At 48.1% G+C, this 19,896-nt stretch overlaps 2 protein-coding genes across 9 annotated transcripts in view; one reads left to right on the forward strand and one right to left on the reverse strand.

Annotated features, from left to right (window-relative positions):
• The window catches only part of LOC133268295 (NADH-cytochrome b5 reductase-like), a 131,542-nt gene extending 114,167 nt beyond the window's left edge, over nucleotides 1–17,375 (forward strand). The window contains exons 1-8 of one of the 8 annotated variants that reach the window (XM_061451209.1): nucleotides 5,640–5,756; nucleotides 6,287–6,382; nucleotides 7,079–7,258; nucleotides 8,102–8,250; nucleotides 9,437–9,524; nucleotides 12,643–12,747; nucleotides 14,250–14,453; nucleotides 16,373–17,375. In XM_061451209.1, the coding sequence (XP_061307193.1) occupies nucleotides 7,082–7,258; nucleotides 8,102–8,250; nucleotides 9,437–9,524; nucleotides 12,643–12,747; nucleotides 14,250–14,453; nucleotides 16,373–16,576 (927 nt within the window). In that variant the 5' untranslated portion in view covers nucleotides 5,640–5,756; nucleotides 6,287–6,382; nucleotides 7,079–7,081 and the 3' untranslated portion in view covers nucleotides 16,577–17,375. The other 7 variants (XM_061451208.1, XM_061451206.1, XM_061451213.1 and 4 more) reach the window with 7 other exon arrangements.
• On the reverse strand, nucleotides 1,015–5,619 carry MRPL37 (mitochondrial ribosomal protein L37). Its single transcript, XM_061451200.1, has 7 exons — nucleotides 5,220–5,619; nucleotides 4,837–5,020; nucleotides 4,206–4,321; nucleotides 3,564–3,749; nucleotides 3,185–3,342; nucleotides 2,397–2,600; nucleotides 1,015–1,233 (listed from the first exon to the last, which is right to left on the reverse strand). Exons 1-7 carry the CDS (start codon nucleotides 5,602–5,604, stop codon nucleotides 1,156–1,158), a joined length of 1,311 nt encoding a protein of 436 aa, XP_061307184.1. The 5' UTR covers nucleotides 5,605–5,619; the 3' UTR covers nucleotides 1,015–1,155.
• Nucleotides 17,376–19,896: the final 2,521 nt, after the last annotated feature.

Raw genomic sequence — 19,896 nt, forward strand, 5'->3', positions numbered from 1 at the left:
AACGTGACTTAGATCAATGCATTATTACACCTCTTTCAAGCCTTTTCCCCTAACTGCTGAGGATGCTTTTAATTTAACTTGCAGCCAATGCATCCCAAATGACCAAGTGTCGATCTTAGATGCGAGTAGTAAAACCCCTTGTTTTCTGAACCCTGCCGGAGTAGAGCAGTCTGATGGATTGAGCCTGGAACACACAACTGGGGTGTTCATCCAGATGGTCAGAGAAGATCACAAAGCACAGACCAGCCTCTGACACAAGATGCTGCGAAGTGAGATGAATTTCTTGGAAATATGCTCTTTCCACGCCTTAAAATAGCACAGGCTGTCCTATTCCTTCCCATGTGCTGGAGGGTAGCGGTGCAGAACTGCAAAACATTCTACATTTGGCTGGAGCTAATTTAGCTTTCATTTTACAGCAAACCACACTAATCCCCACATCTTAAAAAGAATACGCTTCCTGCTCAGTTAACTCTGTGTGGCAGGAAGAAATTCTTCCCTTTGTACTTTTAGCAGCAAATACCAGCTACCAGGCACCAAAGTTTCACGCTATGTTCTACACCCCTTTCCCAAAATGGATAGATAGGTCTCTTCATCCAGGATTGGGGGATAAAAGAACCGTGGTTCTATAGATCCAACAAAGCCATCTCACCGATTAAGTGCTTTGGGAACTAAGCGCAGGGCAGCACGACGCATCCCAAAGCAGCCAGGAGTAAAACAAAGTAAAAAGCCAGGCAGAACGACAAAGGCTTGTGTCTCAGGCTCCCCCCTTGAAGCTTTGGAAGTCTCTTCCCCACACACTGCATTCAGAGGTACTCAAAGCAACCTCAAAAATAGGTTTGAGTCTGGCTCTGTGCAGCAGCACACTGAGAGCAGACCCTGTGCAGAGGAATAATGACTGGCTTATGTTCTTCCTAGGCAACGGTGGAAGAGTGCAGGAGGAGGCGTTTGATGACTCTAACCCGAACCCAGAGGTGAGCCCCTAAAATGAAACGTTTTTCATGCACAATTTGGTGTAAAAAAAAAAAATTTACTTTCAGTAATGATATAATTTATTTTAGAAAGCAAAATTAAACCACCGTTCTTTAATTATGTGATGGCTCTGGCAAAGGGAAGCAGCAGGTACAGTTGGTGAAGTATTTTCATTGGAGCTGAATTTCACACAGTTCCATGCAGATACAGTGCCAGAAACTTCTTGAATGTGTCTGGCTGAAAGCCATATATTCCAGCGGGCCTCTGCAGGGAGAAAGGCATGGATGCTCAGTTTGCAGTGAAGTGATTAATGTAGACAAACAATGGCTTTAAACACGCTTGAGTAAGACTTCAGATGTGGTAGCTTCCAAACGGGTGCTCTCCCTCCCCAGATGGGTTTGCGTGTGGGGACTTCCACTGATACAAACCTCAGATGGCAAAACCTCTTTGCCCATTCAAGTGAAGACACCCTCCCAGCGTAACCAGGGCTGACAGCACTGTGCTCCATTTACTCTACAGTGAAGCTGACAGTTGCATGTAAGCACTTCCTTCATGAAAGCACGAGCTTATTTTAAACAAGTCTATTATGAGATGGTAGATTACAGATGGGGCTATCTTCGTGTAGTTCATATTAAGCTTGGCATGTGGCTTGCACACTATGTGGTACACCAGCACTACAAATACTCCCTGTCAGTAACACCTGCTTAAGTAAGAATGAGGCCAGTGCCTCTGTCATGTTCCTTCACCTAGTTTAAAACCTGTACAGCAGCTCTACACCAGCTCTCAAACCTCCAGCAGAGAGGGAAGGGTAGAACTAATGGGCTGCATCAAAATGAGTGTGACCAGCAGGCTGAGAGGGGGGATTTGCTCCCTCTACTCTGCTCTCCAGAGACCCCCCCCCTGCAGTCCTGCATCCAGCTCTGGGGCCCCCAGCACCAGAGGGATGTAGAGCTGCTCAAGTGAGGAGTCCACAGAGATGCTGTGAGGGCTGGAGCAGCTCTGCTCTGGAGCCAGGCTGAGAGAGCTGGGCTGGGTCAGCCTGGAGAAGAGAAGGCTCCTGAAGGGGAGACCTTAGAACAGCTCCAGTGCCTAAAGGGGCCACAAGAAACCTGGAGAGGGGCTTGGGACAAGGGTCTGTAGGGACAGGGCAAGGCTTTAAAGTGCAGAGGGGAGATGGAGGTGAACTCCTAGGCGTAAGTTCTTCCTGTGAGGGTGCTGAGGCACTGGCAGAGGGTGCCCACAGAAGCTGTGGCTGCCCCATCCCTGGCAGTGTTCAAGGCCAGGTTGGACACAGGGGCTTGGAGCAACCTGCTCTAGTGGAAGGCGTCCCTGCCCGTGGCAGGGGTTTGGAACTGGATGAGCCTTAAGATTCCTCCCAGCCCAAACCATTCTGTGATTTCCAGGACCATTTCCAAAGTTTTCCTTACCAGAACAACTCTCTTCTTGACTTCTGGAGTACACAGGGCATTTTCATAGAGATTCTGATCAGAGTCAATCCAGACCATATTTTTTATGCCATCACTAGAGGCAAGGTCTGTTGTATTTAACTGGAACACCATGAACTGGAAGCGCTGGCCATCTGTGCCAATGCTTTGCACCACTACTGGCTGCTCCAAAACCTTGGGATCATTCTAGGAAAGAAGGGAGGGGGGGAGAGAACACTGAAAAAGCCAGTTACTACAGAAATTGCATGAGTACTTGCTGATTCTGCATCTTCTACTTGGTGTAAAGCCAACATTTTAATAAATGTATTGTTACCTTGCCCAGAAAATTACTCTAGTCAAGCAAGTTTTGAATGTAGATTCTGTATTTTAATTACAATTCCCCCCTCAGCCAGCAATGAAGCATCAATTTACATATACTGAGCTGTGGGATGGGGTGGAGTTTTACAGTTGAACTTACTCCCTGGTTCCTACTCATTACCACTCCAATGTGTGTTACCTCACAGAATCATAGAATGGTTAGGGTTGGAAAGGACTTTAAGATCATCCAGTTCCGACCCCCCTGCCATGGGCAGGGACACCTCACACTAAACCATGCAATACACTGCTGAGCAGTGGTTTTCTGGATCAGCAGACATCAGTACCTTAAGGTTAGAATTGGACCTCTGGATTTGAAAACTACTGGAACAAGCCACAGCAAGGGAATTTCACGACTCTTTCCACCAGAGAAAGAACACAAGCTCAGCAAGTCAGCAGCAGTCTCTGATACATACCCCATAAAGCAGCCTGGCTTTTGCCAGTGCATTGCCAAAAGCAAACATCAGCATCTTGGCACGAAGCTGCTCTGGTCTGAACCTCTGAGGACGAAGGTTGGCGGATTCCAGGAAGAACAGAGTGTGAGGGTGAGAGTATGGATAACCCTCTTTAAAACCTAAATGGCAGATAATCATGTCAGAAATGGCTCAGTAAGAGACTACACAGTCAACATTTCCTCCTGTATCTTCAGGAACTGCTAAGGCAATTTGCTGTGATTTAAGTTCTTGGTTCCTGTGCCCAGCTCCTCGTTCCCACACATTCCCTACCCATGGCTGTCTCCAGGTTAACCTGAACACTAAGTCAAGACAGAAAATTATCCCTGATGGCTAGATCTACCTGTGTCATTGAGCTCTTTGTACACAATCACTTCCTGAAGATCAATGGTAGGAGAGATGGGATGGAAGGTCTCCAGAACATGTTCTTCAGTGGCTAGTACCTCCTCTTTGGAGGCTACTGGTGGTAGTGGGGCCATAGAGTTCATAAGTATTCCATTCTGGCCACGGACCTGCAAGAGAATAGATTCTGCGGAGGGAAATTAGGCTACATTCAAACACTGCTGAGTAAGATTAGGGAAAGATGTATGCTTCCTTTTGGGCAGCAACACTTTAGCAAGTTGCTGGTCTGCAAGGTTCGCTCTCTCCCCATCACCTCCAAACTCATCCTTCTTCTAAAATGTTAATTGCTGGTGTTAATTTCTGACCTAAACATACTTTGAGAAACACCAGCACAGATTCTGAGCACAGAAAAATAAGCAGTTCTACCACACCGGTTCTCTTCTCCCACCCTCTTGCTGACATTGCTTAACACCCAACCAACCTCCTCAGGGCAAGTATCCTGCCATCATCCACGGCTGCCCTTGCTTACAGCACTATTTAAAACTGGAAGGATTACTTGGTTCCATAAATTGCTTCATTTTTCTCCAGCTAGCAGCTTTGTTACCCCTCTTACATTAATGCTTCCACCATAGCAACAACTAACCTCTTTCCCATGTAGCTGCTATCCTGTAGTTTCTAGCCAACATTCTCCTAGCCAGAGAAGGGTATTTTGCAGACATTAACCGACATATATGTATCAGGTCTTCAAACAGCACTGGGCTTTAGAATGAGGAAGAGAAAAAAAGAGTTACATAAACAATGTGATCATAATGGTGGGCAGATGCTTCTGGGACATGAACACTGCAACGTTACTGTATGTTAACCATGTAATAGTGTAGCATTTTCAACCAGTCAACACAAGGCTTCAGATTAACATCCCCCACACCAGCCCTGTTCCGAGTTGGCAGAGGTAACGCTTACTGTTAGCTATTTAAAACCTGACATTCTGCATCAGCTAGAAGTCGATTTCAAGTTGAAACACCCTGGCCTGAGAGAAGCTTTAATACAGAGCATGTGTTTACATTGGTCCTACTGTCAATATGCAGAATTGGGCTGGGACTTTTTGTTTGTTTGCTCTTGCTTTGTTTGTCCTATGAGTTGACCACTTGAGGGTCTAACACCTGTGCGTGATAAGTGAATCGACAGCAGATCTATGTATGATTTTCCTCTATAGTGTTAATGCTTGATGACCGGCTTGCTCTAACAGCACATCTTCCCTATGACTGCAGACTCACCAGTAATACTCCCTCTTGGGAGCAGTTTCTGTCGTGTTCCAGAGCCTTGCATGCCACACCGCATGCTTCACCCGCTCCTCGTGGTCCTCCAGCTGGTGAGCCGGGTTGTCAATGACGCCTTGCACGGACGGAGGCAAACCTTCCACCAGCTTCGTCTTGGTGAGCCACTGCGCCTGCCGAACCCCTTCAAGCATAACCCAAGAGAACACGCGTTAACGAGGCCCCTGGGCGGCCTCAGACACTATGGGAGGTGAAGCCTTGGCTGGTGGGGAAGGGTAAGTGATTGAACACGCTGCGCGGCCCGGGGCAGCGCTAAGGGGCACCGAGGGGGGTGGCCTGGCCCGGCCCGAGGAGGGCCCGGAGGAGGGCGGCCGTGCCGGTACCTTCCAGCATGCGGACTCTCTGGTGGCAGACGAAGCAGCTGCGGTCCTTGCGGAGCGGCATGTCCTCGTAGCGCGGCCCCGGGGAGTGCCAGGGGTCGTGCCAGCCGCGGTCCCAAGGTGGGAAGCGCGGCCGGGCCAGGCCGGGCACGAAGTGCTGCCGCCCCGCGTACGTGATGGTGTCCAGCTCCACCTGCTCCCGCACCGGCAGCCGCTCCACAGCCCGGGCCAGCACGTCCGGCGGCGGACCGCGGGTGGTCCAGGGCGTGCGCGGCAGCGGCCCGCGGGGACGACGCGGCTCCGCACGGGTGAGCACGCCGCGGGTCAGGGCGAGGGGGCCGCTGCCCTTCGCCGCCGCCCGCCTCAGCGCCATCGGCCCCGCCGCCATCGCACCCTTGCACCGCCGCCGCCGCCGCCTCAACGCCCGGCCGCCGCCATCTTGGCGCGCACGGCACGGCGGGAGCGCGGTGGGCGGGCTCCTCCCTCCCGCCACGGGGTGACTGGCGGCGGCGGAGGCCAATGGCGGACGGGAGCCCTACGGTAAGGGAGGGTCGGCAAAGTGCGGGGCGGGGCGGCGGGTGAAGGGCAGGGGCCATGTTGGTAAGTCAGGGGGCGGGCAAAGGCACCTCCTCTTCTGCGCGGGGCGGGGGGGGGTAGTTGAGAGACAGGCCCTTGGGTGTGTGGGCTCTGTGGGCTAGAGGCAGGTGCCCTGCATGGAGGACAGGGCAGGGCTGCGCTGGGAGCCCGCAGACGGGTCCCTGAGCCTTGGGCATGCACCGTAAGTGCTTGGAGCTCTGTAAACACGGCCCGCTCTGAGCCTGGGGTTCTGGGCTCCATCCGCAGCTTGGCTGGGGTCCTGTCATACCCGTGTGGGTGCTGAGGGCCCTGCGCGCGGCCGCTGTGGGAAGGCAGGACCTCTGCCTGCTGGTTCCCTCTCTCTGCCCGTGTTCGGGTCGCAGCGGTGAAGGCTGGTTAATTAATTCACCTTGAAAACGAAGCTGCTCTAAGTGCTCAGTGGTCTCTCCTCACCCGTGGCTTTATAATTTCCTCTGGCCCTCCTTTTGTTTTAGTGGTACGGGTACAAATGGGCCGGGAGCGGTGTTGAGCCAACTGCTGTGTGAAAACAGAGGCCTGAGAGGTCATGGTTTCGGTCTGAGGAGCAGCCGGTGGGTACAGCTCACTCTGAAGCAAGGGCATGGTGAGGGATAAAGAGTGGTTTGGGCTGGAAGGGACCATAAAGACAACCTAGGTCCAGCTCCGTGCCACAGGCAGGGACGCCGCTTTCCTACATGTCTGTGTTTAAAGCCAGGCTCCAGTCTGCTCATAACCAAAGTGTTAATTTGTTTACCTGTGTCTATTTGCCTCTAGGCTGCTGCCTTAAGCCCCACTTCCAGCTCATTGCCCTCCTCTGTTTTAAAGCTGTGCTCTAGCCCGGTGGCTGGAATTCATTATCTGTTCCAATGGACCAAGCTGCAGACTTTTAAGATGCTTCTACTCTGGATGAATGAGCCACTCTTTTGTAGGAAACCACCATAGCAGAACAAGCAGGAGTCAGTGTGTGTGCCTGGTGCTGGAGGTAGCGTTGGGTGGGAAGCAGAGCCTGAGGCTGGGCTGGAGTCTGTTGCACAGCTCCGGGCTGGTGGCTGTGATGTCTGTCATTCCATCACTGGACAGTGTAGAGGCAGTGAGTGCTTGAGCTAAAATGGAGCACTGCAAGGCACTACATTGGCTTGCAGGGTTTTCTGAGTTCCCTGAGGTAGCTTGAGAGAGATTTTCTCAGTCTTCCTCCAAATAATGTTTGCTGATGAGCACGTGCCACTCTTCATTGTGCTGGCTTTTGATGCAGGGCTTGTGTTTTGCAGACAATGAGTGGAAATGAGCACGACTGGCTGGCTCTCAAACCCCAGGAACCTTCTCCATCCCAGTGCTGTGGTGGTGGCTGCAAACCCTGCATCTATGATGTGTACGAGAAGGAGCTTGCACAATGGGAGAGAGCCAAAGCAAAGCAAGACAAAAGCCTTCTCATGGAAAAGAAGGAGCAGGTCAATTTCTCTTTGTCACATCCTAGACCCTGTGCTTTGATGGTACTTGTTAGGGTGTGGGGTTGTGGTGAGGGATGCAGCAATAGATTAAAGCAGCGCCTTAAAAGAAGGCTGTAAACGCGATTCCCCAAACTCTGCTTCACAGCCGCCCTCCCCCTTGCTTGCTCTCTCCGTGCTGTAATGTGATTTTCCAAGTGTCGAGTTCGCCCTGGTGTCGCGTTACAGCGCTGGGTCTGCAGCTTCCCCTGTCGGACAGCTTCCTCCGAGCTCTGTTCTCCTGACCTTTCTCATCTTTTCCTCATTTTTCGACTCGCATTTTGAGAATGAAAAGAAAGCTGCATGTGTGAGCTGGAGTATTTGTCTTTAGCATGTAGTGTTACCTTCTCACTGCCCTTTTACCTAACATTACCTGGGCTGGGTCAAGCAAAAACGATCAGTGCTGAAAGAGGTGACACTATTTCCGGCTCACAGTGGTCACTTCGGCTTCAAAGTTGGCCCCAAAGCAGGGCTCAGCTCTTTTAGCAGTATTGTCTCTGTTCCCAAACATGAGGAGAGGATTGCAGTGAGTCAGAATAGGGTGACCTTGCTGTAAGGTGTAAAAAATGTACTTTAAAAAGAAGGGGGGAGGGGGAAAATGCAAGATCCCAAAGTGCATACTGCAGAACATGATAATGAATCAGCAGAGAGCTGAGATTTGCTCTGGGCCCTGGCATTTAATACACATTCTCCTGGAATCCTGAGTATCTCCAGCACTAAATGAGCACACAGGTTTGCTTCCAAAGAAAAAATGAAATAATAAAAGACACCATCTAACCGAGTAATTATTTATTGTTGTTCTTGCAGAGCAATAATTCAGAGCTGAATCCAGATACATTTACTGCATTCAGCGTAAGCTCGGTGGAGCAGCTAACAGAGGACACCTACCAGTACAGATTTGAATTACCGGGAAATAGCAGCCTGTGCTTGAGTTTAGGACAACATATCGTGTTAAGGTATTGTTCTGTGTGCTAGTTAAACAGTCTGCATTATGTAACCTAACACGGAGCTTTTTGTCAGTAGACAAAGGCTTCATAGCAGGCAAATCATGATTTCTATACCTTCACAGTGACACGGATGAAAGAGCTCGTGAGCTCACTAGCTCTGCTAATTTTATGGTAAAAGCCATTCCAAAGCTGTAGTTTTCTTCAGCATTATCCTTGCCTCAGTGGGCCAGAAAGAGCTAGGTGTGATTAAGAAAATCCATTTGCAGGAAGAAAGACTCAAAGAATAGGTGTTATAACAGATGATTTGCTCCGGTGTGTTGGAATGAAGACAATGAGCTGCGCTCACCCCACAGCTTGGTATTTGAGGCCCTGTGTCTTGGGGTAACTCAGCACCCAGGATGTAACTCCCAGCATCCAGGCATTTCCTGACTGATTTCTAGCAAAACGACTCTCCTGTGTAGTTCATTGCTTGCCAGAAAGGGGCCACTTGGGAAGAGTTTATGTCTCTCTCAGCCATCTGTGGTGAGCACTGACAGATAGGAAAAGTCATATTATGATGCCATTGATCTGTATCTGTTGACGTTATTTGCGCGTTAACAGCGGATGTATGCAGCTGGCTGGTGCTGGAAGAACACGCTTCTCCCCTCAGTTATCTCTCATAGTGCAGCAGAGGAAAAGCTTTGGTCACTTCAATCAATTACTCTGGTCAGTAGTAAAGAGCAGGGTGGATATATTCTATGAGAAGAGAAGATTTACAGGAAAATATGGTGTACATTGACAGGACCTCAGGTCAAAGCTGTGCCCTGGCTTTTCTTATTTAATTACCAGATGCTGTCTGAGCATAGGCAGTCCAAAAATGATAGCAAACTTAACCGTGAAGGCATTCAATATTCAACATGTCCCTGTTGTCACTCTTGCATGTTTGGCTCACACTTGCACGTTTGGCTCAAAAGCCTTCCAGTGGTGTGTCCGAGAGCTGAATGTGAGATACTGCTGGGAAAAACAAAAGATGCATTTAACCATTATGTTTCTCCTGGATTTTTACCTCTGAAAGGGAAATGCACTGCATATGTGCACAGGCTGGGCTGCTGGGAAGAGAACCTGCTGCCTCCTTGTCTCCCCAGAGGTCTGCAGAAGTTCGGTAACACCAGTCAATGACCCCAGTCATGGTGGGTTCCTGTGTTTCTCTTCTCAGAGGAGCGGTGAATGGTTTGGAGGTGCAGCGAGCCTATACCCCAATTAGCCCAGGGAATGCTGAAGGTTACTTTGAAGTTTTAATCAAAGTAAGTAAGCCTGTACAATATGGATTAGAGTCTAAGATGCTGGGAATGGTGTTTTCTTTAGGAACCAAGCATGCTGTTGGCACTTCAAGTGAGGCTCTCCCAAATCCCTCGTGGACTGCTTCTGTGTTGTTTTGAAGCAGTTGTGCTTTACTGATAAAACCTGCAGTTTTTCCCACAAAACTGAAAGCAGAGGAAGGTGACACACAAACAAGTGCTTTGCAGCATAAGCCCTGTTAAAGCACTTGGGAGAGCCTCTTGGGAGCCCTGCAGTTGCCAGCATGGAAAGAGGTGTCCATTCCACTTCCCTGACTTCATTTTGCCTTCCCAGTGTGTCTTTGAAATTGCACCCACTTGTCAGCCCCATTGAATCACTGCTTTTGGGAAGTCCCAGCCCTTTGCCCCCTGCCCCTGAGTTTTACTTTAAGAACACTCCTCAGAAGTTTCATTTTGGTTAGAAATGTAGACAGACAGTAGGCAGCAGTTTCTGGTTTGCAGGAAGGGCTCTGGAGCTGCCTGCAGTCTGGGAGGGTCCCCATGGGGCAGAGAGGTGGCGTCAGGGTGGATGGGGTGGCAGAGACAAGTGTCCTGATCCTTCTGGAAGGCACCACAAGACGCTGGTCGAGTTCAAAAGGATTTTATAGGAGAACTTAGCTGGAAATTAGTCTGGATAAAGTCTGCAGGGCTCTCAGAAATGATTACTTTGTGTGGCAAGAATCCAGTTGAAGAACACTTTTCCAGTCCTGTGTTTGTGTGTCACTGGTGATGCCTTAGGACAGGCACAGGCTTCAGTGTAGCTGTGAAATTCAGACTGCTGGGTATCCCAAGTGGCTTGCAGAGAATGGCCACTTGTCCTCTGCATGTCTTCCAGGATTTCAAGTTTGGGGGGGGCTATTATGCATTGTACATTGGAGCATAAATGCTGTTCTTTACAAAACCCTTCAGCTTCTGTAGGACACCTGTGGGAGGGTCATTTCACCATTCTTGTGGCAATTGGTGTGTGGTAGGGAAGTGTTGCATCTGAGTTGGATTAATAGGATACGTTCACAGGATGACTGTGAAATTTCACATATACTTGCTTATTACTCACAGGTTTTGCATTTCAATAATAATAGTAATGATTGTAATGATACCTTTCCTTTATATAGAACCTTTCATCCCAAAGGGAGCTATAGTTACTCTCTGGCAGTGACAAAAAAGGTTGGTAACACCCAGTGTAAAGCAGCCATTTGTATAACTCATTCTGTAGGTTGTGGTATATTTCACACTATTCAGGCAATTTTGGAAAGTACTATATTATTATTATTACTTTGCAATCCAAGCACTGTTCAAATCCTTCTGTCTCCTGTTATTACAGCACTGCATTTGTGATACTACAGTTAAGAGTGAGGGAGTTGCCATTTACGGAGCATAACCCTCTTTTTGAGTGATTTTATAATGTTACGGTTTCTCTCCATGTAAAACTGGGTGTAGAAGTTTCCCCCCAGGACATAATTATTTCTTTTTGTTTAGAAAAAATGCTTTTTAAACCCACTCAATCACTTCTCACTTCAATTTTGGGGAATAATTTGGGAGAAAGAAGGATTGGTTTGGTTTCCATTGCCCTGGTCAGTTGGGAATAGGCAGTAAGTGGGGCTGACTTCTGCTTTTACTTTGGGTTTCCATATATATTTGAAGAAGATCAATCTAAAATACTTCTCCTTTGGTGCAGCTCCACACTCTTGGTGTGAGACTTAGTATCTGTCCAGAGCCCTCTGAACAGAAATGTTTCTGATAGTAACTCAGAGCTTGGATGTATGTTATGCATTTACCTTTTGAATGTAACAGCTGGTGCTAATAGTTGTTAATGCTTCAGGTATCTTGTATAAATTGGGTTGTTAGGAGGGGAGGAGCATCTCTGTTCTTTATTGGCTAACACTGCTTGCAAGCACAAGCACACGCTTGCTCAGTCACTTTTTAGCTGCTTTGTGGTTGACTGATTCTGTTTGCCTGCAGTGCAGCTTGGTGGCCAGCCAAGGCCCTGGGGTGTGGAGCTGGGCTTCTCTCCAACGTGCATGCGGAAAAATACCCCAAAATATGCTGCTTTTGTATAGGCTGGAGTCTTTGAAGGCTCATATCACATACCATCTCTTCACCTCGGGCTGTGTTGCTCTTCCTCAGGCTTATCAGTGGCATCACCTCAGTGCGAGACCAGTTGTCTGCTGTTGGGCTTATCTGCTCTTGCTGTTTGGACCAGCCCTTGTTCTCCAGCTAGATCCCATAGACTGTGGCCATTCTTTTGCTCACGTTTGCTCTCATTAACCATAAAGTGGTCTTACATATAGGACGTAGGTAGACATATAGGACATAGCTAGAAGAGTGCTTGTAGAATGAAGAGCCCTTCATTTTCCAGCCTCTCCTTGCTTCTCTGTTTCTAACAAGCACAACCCTTTCTCATCAGTCATGACTGAGGTTGGCATTCCTGCAGGCAAAAGCCCAGATAATATTGTTTGTGCCTCATAGAAAGTAAGGCAGTTTTTTGCTAATATTTTTCTTCCATGAGGCCCATATTAACATATCTTAATTTTGAAAATGTGAAAGCATCTCTTAAAATCCACATGATCTCTTCTGAAAACGGGAGTTTCATAAATGAGAAACCTGACTTTGGGGCACCAATTGTATCCACACAGCATCTGAGAGACTGAAATAAAGCAAGAGCTATGCAGTGTTTATATAACTAACAGTATCCAGAGGGCATTTCCAGACCCCATACTCTGAGATTTGGAGAACACTTGAAGGCTTGGACTGTGCTTTGCATTCAAGACACTCTTCTTGTGCTTTGTAAGCAAGAGCTCTGATAAGCTTTTTCCAGTTTTGGAAATTCAGGCTGCATGAGAGTGGTTTGTGTTTATATTATAGTCAAGCTGGAATGGATCCAATATGATTTAATTTAAATGTCTTTGTTTTGGGTATAACTTTGAGTTATTTTTCAAACAGAAATGATCTTTCTTTCGTAAACCCATACAATGTTTTTTTGTCCCTTTCTTGTTTAAATGTAGATAACTTTATAATTGACTTTAAGCTGGGAAACTTTCCAACAGAGTATAATTATTCTTTTCTTTTGTACAATGCTTTTTATTAGTGCTATGAAGCTGGGCTAATGTCACAATACATAAAAACATGGAAAAAAGGAGACACGGTCTTTTGGCGTGGGCCATTTGGAGGGTTCCCGTATCGACCTAATAAGGTTAGTTCCCTAAGAGACAGAGGATGTGGCAGCTAGCTTTGTCTAATACTCTAGGGGGAAGACATCAATTTGATTACTGTTTTCATGATTATTTTAGGGACTTCCTGGGTTACTATAGAGTGCTACAGCATTAGCAGTCAGTTGGAGAAAGTACACCTCATTGAACTGCAGAATATTTAAGAAGGAAGAGGAGAGGGAGGTGGACGGGAGGCTGGAAGACACTAGCATCTGTTCATTACTTGTATTAGAAGCTCCTGATGTGTTTAACAAAGAGAACTTACTTTGCACCAGCCATGAGTGCAGATGGGTTTTGCCTCGTTTGAACTGCGTTGCTGGTTTGTGACTGAGCACAAGCGAAGGGGAAGTGTTGATCTTTTTCTGTCCTGGGTATTCCCTGAACTGTAGCAGCTCCAGTGAGGTGTCACGTCACGCAGCCTCTCTGCAAGTGTTGATCCCAGTCTGATACCAGGCTCCCTGCAAAGAGAGGCAGATCCAGTTTCAGGGGAAGGGTTCTCACACATACTAATTCAGTTACTTAATTATAACCTTTCAAGTGAGGAGCAGAACCCAGGACAGCTGGTCATTAAGATCCCAAAGCCTAGAGTTTTCTTCCCCTCCCTCCAACAAAAATAAGACTATAAAATCCCAGTGGCCAAGCTCCATGCGGAGCAATTGTGTTCTGCTTCCTGAAATACTCTCCTTGCTGGTTTAGGCTACTGTTTCCTTCTCTTCTTAAAAGCTTCCAGATAGCAATTTGGGACAGAACATGTCATTGGTCATACCCTCAAAGTGGCTGTGTTTAGGGCCTGTCTGGATGATCTGTGTACAGGCAGTTTGCAAAGCACCTGATTGATCTTTGAAGCAACTTGCTGTAGAAAAGGGGCTTAAGTCCCAGTTCTGGCATTGATACACTGGCTGGCAGCAGGGGAAAGTTCTGGGAATCTTCTGTCCTTCTACACAGAGCACTTTTCCTGCTTGAACATCCCTATCCTGAGTAGAGTGAATGCCCCTACTTGTGGGTGGGAAGCACTGTGTGCTGCTGGTAGCTCTTTGAGAAAAGTGAGATAATGCACCAGGAAGATACACAGATCAGGATGGAGAAGAAACCGTTTCCCCCAGAGAACGTTCAGGATTGTACTTTGCAGCATCCAAGGTAAACACCAGGAGTGTTTCCAGTGGGAAAACAGTGGCTAGTGGGTCAGCAAAGTGTAGTGTAGACTTGAAACTGAACAATAATTGAAATCGAGGCTAAAGTTAAGATAAAAATATTATATTTGGGTAAAATCCAGTTTTGTTAGGTTGGATACATGGACACTGGAAGTGCTATCTGTAATCTTTTGCAGAAAAATACATTCTCAGATTTGAATTTACCAGTTTGTGACCTTTCTGATGCGCCCTTTCTTAAGGGACCCTTTACCAGTGCAGCAGCAGGAGGGGCTGACCCTGAGCACATCCATTTCCAGTCACTACAGCTCATCCACACTTCTCTGTTCTGTTGTTAGCATGGAGAACTCCTCATGCTGGCATCCGGTACTGGTCTTGCACCGATGCTTCCCATCCTCCAGTCCATAACAGAAGATGAAGAGGATGAAACCTTTGTAACTCTTGTTTGCTGCTTCCCTACCTTTGACAAAATTTATCTGAAACCTCTTCTCCAGGATCTGGCTCGATACTGGAACATCAGAATATTTTATGTCCTAAGCCAGGTAAGTAAATGGATATGAAGCCTGTTTGTGTGAGGGTTTTCTGGGCTGGATGAGCCTCTGCTTCCTCTGCTTTTCCAAGAGCATGATCTTAATTCTTTCCCGGTCATTGAGGCTATTTTGTGATCCAGTAGCTGCTGTTCTTAAATCTGGTACGTGTTCTCACACTGCTGCTAGTATGGAGAGTTTTGGGAAGTGACCATTGGTCACTGCTTGTCCCTCTTTACCTCCTTGCCCTGTTGCTGCTCTGTTGGGATGACTCCACTGATTCATAGTCACTGCTGATTATTTTCCCCCACTTCAGATGGTTGTTGCTGCACCTAAACATTTGTGCAAGGAAAACTTGATTCTGGGATACTCACAGCAAATAAACTATTTCTTCTTTCCCAGTACCAGTGTCTTAATCTGTCCTTATTCTCCATTCACTGCTCATGGCTAGAGCTCTCTTCTAGTATGTTAGCACCGATTTCCCAGCAATTATTTCTCCCAGCAATTATTTCTCCCAGCTGACCCATTCTTAAACTTCTTAAAGTTGTTTCTCCCTCTATAGCATTATTTTTCCCCTGCCAAATCCATGGGAAGAGGGCATACCCTCTCAGTGGTCTTACATTTTGAGCAGTCTTTTTTATTTCCGTTTGGTCCCAAAGTTGCCTGTGTTCTGCATGGATTCGGTGGTTAAAAATTACTTCCCTCGGAGCTGAGGATTCATTGCAAGGAGGGTATAGAAAGAATTATTTATGCTAAGGGAACGAATCCCATTGCATTTTTAGTCTCTCAGATGAATCATTTTTTGTATCTCTGATAGTGTATGTGTCTCATACATTATGTTCCACATATGGGCTCAGCAAGTTGAGATTTGGTGTAGGGAAAAGTACTTGTGACTTAGGCACCCCCTCAGCTGCTCTGAGGAAGGTAATTGTCTCTGGTGACATAGCTTAAATACCCTTTGCAGGACAGGGCTGTTTCAAGAGCATGAAGAGGTCTTGAAATTCAATCAGTGAAGGGCAAGAAACCTGCCTGACCCCTGTCAACACTGTCTGCCCTGTGTGTACATCTCTCCTTTTCTTCTTTTCTCTTAGCAGGTTTGTTATAGTCCAACACTGATTCATGCATCCTCCCTTTTAGGATTGTGCGTCTGTCTGCCTCGGTATTTCACTCTGCTGCCTGTCACTACCACATCTGAGCACCTTCTGCTTCTAGTTAATAGGATTAGGGGAGTCCCTGATGGATCTAACATTTCTCATAGGATCAGGCTTCTTTCGGTTTTGGTCAAGGGAGATGAGACTGAAAGAGACTTGGGAATGGGAGAGCCAATAGAGAGGAATAGACTTGGGATTTAGGACTTGGTTATTAGAAGAGGTGCACTGGCAAGTGGTTCTCAAAGGAGAAGGTTCTACAGCATTTATTAGTGATAGAAATCTGGAGATGGACTTCTTACAAGGGCACATAGTGATAGGACAAGGGGGAAATAAACTAGAAAAGACTGAGATGAGCTCTTAGGCAGAAGCTCTTCCCTGTGAGGGTGCTGAGGCGCTGGCACAGGGTGCCCAGAGAAGCTGTGGCTGTGGACACTGTTCAAGGCGAGCTTGGACAGGGCTTGGAGCAAGCTGCTCTAGTGGAAGGTGTCCCTGCCTGTGGCAGGGGGTTGGAACTGTTGGAGCTTTAGCGTTCCTCCCAAGTCAGACCATTCTGTGATTCTGTGATAGCTACACTCTGATTTTGTGCAGTTCCCTCTGAGTGAGTGGCCAAGTACTGCAGCAAGGATTTGATCTGGGCTTTGGAAGAGGAATGCAGCTCTTAGGAAAAGTGAGTTTTACCCCGAGACTGTCCTGTACAGCGCTCTGAGGGAAGGAGGGAGGTTTGCTGTAAGCAATTACTTGTCCTTATTAACATGACACACTGCAAAACTTTTGTCTCTTCAGGAACCTTCCCTGGAACAACTTCCCTGGAGCTATCAGGAAAACACGTACACCGGTCGTCTTGATGAAGGCTTAATGAAGACTATAATAAATTCCTGCAGAAGAAGGCCATTTGTAATTATCTGCGGCTCTTCTGCATTCAATGAGGATATGAGCAGATATCTTAAAGCTGCAGGAATTGAAGAAGATTCCTGTTTTGTCTTTTAGCAGGATATTCCTGACCTGAGGAACCATAGGCTGAGCCTTGGACGTCGTCATTTCTCTGCAGGCATTGCACAAAATTGGTTGTCTTGATAGACTTAGTTCCCTGTGCATATACTTATAGAGGCCTTTGGATCAAGTTTTTTGTCTCCATTATGATTCTCACTCTTGAGTGTTTTAAGGAGCGAGTGCCATTCCAGAGTGGCTGCTATGTGCTGTGCCACCCACACCTCAGGGAGCAGCATGGTAGTGATAATGGAAGCCTTCATATGCGATTTCAGGAGGGGGATCTCCTAAGGGCACTAAAGGTATCCAAGTACAGAGCTCTGCTGTAACATGAAGATCAGTGAGTTGCTTTGCAATCTATGTTAGTCTGCAGTGGTATTGTACCCTGATAGGTGTTCCAGGGGAGAGGCTTAACCCTCAGGGAGAAGACTGCCTGGCCAAGGACCCTGGAGTCCTTGGGGTTCATTTCAGTTGTGTCGTTACCTTGCTGGGTGATGGCAGGCAAGTCACATCCACCTCTCTGTGCCTCAGTTGCCCTGTTACACTCATACAGAGAAGGAGGCACTGATCTTCTGTGGAAAAAGCCTTTCCAGCCTGTGTTACCTACCCTGGTCCTTAACGCTTGAAATGCTGCTTGGGGAGAGAAAGAGCGTGTCCTAAAACTGAGAGAAAGCATCCAGGATGTAGCTGCTGTCTGCCAGCGAGGACGTTTGTTTGCTTTCTGTGTCCCCCAAGTGTTGTATCGCAGCTCTGGTTCATTAAATTGAACCTCTTTCCAAATAAACAGCTGTTTCTGTTTCTCACAGGGCTCGCTCAGGTGCCCAAGGCAGTGCTATAGGCGTACAAGAGCACAACCTGAGGAGTGAAAGCTTCATGGGGCTCCGCCTGTGTGCTCCCGGTGGGTCAGGGCGCAGAGCCAAGGACTGCACTGGGGATGGCAGCCCTGGCACAGCACCAGCCTGTGTGCCCCAGCCCCTTCTATTTCAGCCCAAGGTGTTGCTACCCTATCTGAGATACCCTCTTTCTGCTCTTTTAGACCCCTGTTTTTACTTACTACAGCTGGAAATACAGCCTTTCTGCACACCTTTGTGTTTTTCTGTTCATTCCCAGTTCATCCTGTGCTGGGGTTGCCCAGGCTGTGACAGATGATGCCGTGTTACCATTCAGGCCTCATTTTCTATCTGTATCAAATAGTACACCTTACACAAAGGAGATGTACTTTAAGAGTTACTCAAAACAAGCAATATGCACTAAAATGGTGGCTCTGATTCTCACGCTGGGAGGAACCATCGGTTCCCCTTGCATCAGTGAGATTTGTCTCCAGTTACCAAATGCTTGGACTTAATCCAGTGTAGCTGCAGCTTTTTTATGTTAACTTCATCAGAGCAAGAGCTGACAGGAAAGCCAAAACAGGGTTCTGCAGAGAAATCCAGGGGAGTTCTCCAGGGTAGATCCAAAGCAAGCTCTTTCTTCCCACCCAAACCCATGCTACAGCTGCTGTAAGCCACTGTGTAGTGGAGGTGCTTCTGCACAGCATGGGGCTGATATAAGGAGTCGCTTTATCTTTATCCTCCCTGCTTTAGCCTTAGCTAGGAACACAGATATGTCCCTTGGATATGATATTCTCTGAAAACCTTCCTTCTTTACCTCTTGCTTTAAATATTCTGCCTTTGTGAGGCTTTGCTAAAAATCCCTTTTGCACAGGCCTGAGGTATAACTTCACGCTCGCTTCGGGAAAGCGACGACTTTGTGTGTGAAAGCTGGGCCTGTTCCTTTAAACACAACCCCAATATGTCTGGGTATTTCAGCACATATGGGCCAGGATGGATAAACCCTCCCCAGCTGGTGTGGCCGTTCTGCCGCGAAGCCTCCTGTCTTTGTTCCTGGCTAAAAGGGAGGGTGGTGAGAGACGGAGCAAGCTGTGAGTGCTGCGGGTTGCAATCCTGCAGAGGCAGGCTGCAGGCAGAGCGGGAGGAGGTGATGCGTGCCGCGCCGGAGGGGACGGGGTCTCTGCGAGACGTTCTCCATGGGGGAGACGATGGCTTTGGAAGTATGACCTCGGAGGGGCCTTTAAACCGCCCCTAGGCACTTTGTTCTTTATTTTCCACCCTGCTCTCCCTTCCCCCTCCTGCCTTTTGTCATTCCCCAGGCTGGAGTCCCCTCTTCCAACTGGGGACAGCCCCTTTTAGAGGCTTGCGTGGTGCTCCCGCAAAGGCAGGGATGTGGAATGGGAAAGCTCAGGGGCAGGATTTTCCCTACAGAGGGAGGATGAGAGGTATGCATCCTTTGGAACCTGGGAACTACCCTGCCGTGGCAGTTTCACAGGGGATGGTGTGATGCTGCCGATTATATGGGATCACTGGAGCTGGAGGTGCGTGAGCTCCCTGCAGTGGTTAGTGGGACACGGGTGCTGGTAGGGTGCTCTGTCTGCCCCCAGGAAGCCCCCATCACCCTGGCAGCCCTGTGCTGGGGAGAGGGCTTTCCCTTTGCTTCCTTTCTTCTACCTCATGTGCAGCCTAAATACCTTCTTCATTTCATCTCATTATTTCCTGCCTAAATAATTCCCGTTTCTCCTGGGGACCGTATTTAAACCTTTGATCTTCTCTGAAGTCTCGCAGTCCTGATCACATCCTTTCTATTTAAATGAATCAAATGCCTTTTTCACTCATGATTTATAAATTTGCCCACAGAGGAGCAGAGGCAGCCCCGATACAACACACCTTGAAATCACCCACTTTGGCTGGGACCAAAGCACCCTGGGCTGATCCAGAGCACCTCTGACCTCCATGCCTCGCTCCTCTGCCTGCATCCCAGCTGCATCCAACCCGAGCAGTGTATCCTGTGCTCAGACCCAGCCAGGGAATGGCCATCCCCAGGTCAGGAGGAGGGGGAATGTGCCTGTGGTTGATGGATGAGGTCTCCCGGGAGTGGGGCACAGCTGCTGTGCTGCATGGCCCCGGTCCCTGTATCCCAGGGGTATCCCTGATGCAGAGCGCAGCTGGAGGGATGGAGAGGAGTGGCCATGTAGGTACCAGTGTCCTGACACTGGCTCAATGTTGGGATGTGGCTTGGTGCTGAGGCTGATGGCGGAAGGGCTGGAGGATGGTGGGTGTTGCTGGAGCTGGATGTGGTGAGGATGAATGTGTTGCTCTGTTGTGCAGTGATGGAGAAGTCAGGGAGCACATTGTGCCTGATCCCAGGGGATCATGTGTGGGAGTGTTGAGCACTTTTGGCTGAGATTGTGAGGGTTGTGGTTATGGAAGCATCCAGGAGAAGCCCCAGCACCACAGGCCATGGTGCCAGACATCTCCTGCCTCTTT

This window comes from Pezoporus flaviventris, unplaced genomic scaffold (genome assembly GCF_033815535.1).
Source record: "Pezoporus flaviventris isolate CSIRO_AGI_PZ_B2104156 unplaced genomic scaffold, CSIRO_AGI_Pfla_v1 ptg000013l, whole genome shotgun sequence".
In the NCBI taxonomy this organism is placed as follows: domain Eukaryota; kingdom Metazoa; phylum Chordata; class Aves; order Psittaciformes; family Psittacidae; genus Pezoporus; species Pezoporus flaviventris.